The 1464-nt window shown below is 50.5% G+C and overlaps 1 protein-coding gene across 1 annotated transcript; it reads right to left on the bottom strand.

The window, feature by feature from the left end:
• Positions 1-439: 439 nt before the first annotated feature.
• Positions 440-1445, bottom strand: BJX67DRAFT_386613 (glycoside hydrolase superfamily; the record flags this gene model as incomplete). Its single annotated transcript, XM_071034104.1, has 3 exons — positions 440-558; positions 608-1104; positions 1159-1445. Coding segments are annotated over 3 exons (903 nt in total), but the record flags the coding sequence as incomplete, so codon positions are not given.
• Between the last annotated feature and the right edge of the window lie 19 nt (positions 1446-1464).

The raw sequence follows: 1464 nt of genomic DNA, 5'->3' as shown, positions 1-1464 counted from the left end.
ACATGGGACAATTATGTACGCCGTTTCGAAAGCGGCGGCTCACCACACCACCGCGCGACGAATCTGTCTGTTACAGTCTGTGTCAAACACGTGTTACCTTCAGTAAGGACTTTAACAAAGATGTAGGGGCCGACAAGACTTGTGCACCTAAAGCCACTAATAAAGGGCAATTTGATGAGGGGACTGAAAAACAGAATTCCGTTCCACATAATAGCAGGTTGTTTGAATTCCCTTGATGTGCTTTGAAGAGTGTTTATTGTTCAGGTCTATTGATCGAGTCTACTACAATGGTGATCTTGAGGGACTTTGTGGACAAAGGGCAACTTTGTCCAGGAGACACTTGACGGGTCTTATGGGCTCTGGACAAGGGACTGGAGGCTCTTTGTCTAAGAGCCAAGGCAATGTTACCACGTTTTGTACTCGTTGAAGATTTGCCTTCTCACTGCCTCGATGAAATAAAATCCTTCAAGAGCAGCGCTGATTTCTTCGGAGTCCTCTCAAACGTATCATAATCAGTAAATGTAACGCCAAAGCGCGGCCCATATCCATCAGACCACTCTGTCAACGGTTAGCTCTGAACTTGGAGTATACGAGTAAGACGACGTACCCAGATTATCCATGAGAGACCAAGCAAAATATCCCGAAATCACCGACCCGTCTTCGGTGATGGACTTTCCGACGGCGTCAAGGTGGTCCTGGAAGTACTTTTGACGGTATAGATCATCGACAGATTCTTCCCGGTTCATCTTGTCCTCGCCAGGGCACGGGCATCCATTCTCCGTGATGTAGATAGGCTTTCCGTACAAACGGTAGATCCTCGTGAGGTGTTTGCGGAACATACCAGGGCATGATCGGAGCCAGTGGATGCCGCTCTCTTCGCCAACAAATTGGCCTTCCTTGTTGGACTGTAGCTCGTCAACGTTTCCCACGTAGTCGTTGTTTGAGGGGGATCCCTCCCTGTGACGGGCGAACTGTGAAGTGTAATAGTTCATCCCGTAAAAGTCCGTGTCGGCTTCATGGAGAAGCCTGAAGTCCGCCTCGGTGAATATAGGAAGCCTCTCACCGAGCTGAGCCCTCATGCATTCCGGGTAATCTTTCTTCAGGCTAGTAACCGTCCGTCAAAATGGCATCCCAGAGACTAGTGGGGAGATGGCTTACAATATCGGGTTCGCAAACCAGCCAATGTGAAACTGCATCCGACGCTCCGCGGCTTCGGCATCTCGCGGTTCCTGGCTGTCCCACGGCTCGTAGTAATCTCCATTGAGAGAGATCCCAATCTTTCCCCTTTGATGCGGCCGGAAATCCTTGTTGTACGCCGCCACCGCGCGAGCATGGCTTAGGATTTGCGCATGTCCTACAATCCAGGGCTCGGTCGTGGAATCTCCCTCAGTTGCCTGGTCGTTTGTTGAGCTCCGACCAGGAGCGTTCCCCCCAGTAGCATATCCCTAGACCAAGTCAGATTTG

Source organism: Aspergillus lucknowensis (genome assembly GCF_044049455.1).
Source record: "Aspergillus lucknowensis strain CBS 449.75 chromosome Unknown BJX67scaffold_112, whole genome shotgun sequence".
Classification (NCBI taxonomy): Eukaryota; Fungi; Ascomycota; class Eurotiomycetes; order Eurotiales; family Aspergillaceae; genus Aspergillus; species Aspergillus lucknowensis.
Note: the sequence above shows the minus strand (reverse complement) of the source record. Positions and strands in the feature narration are given on the sequence as shown.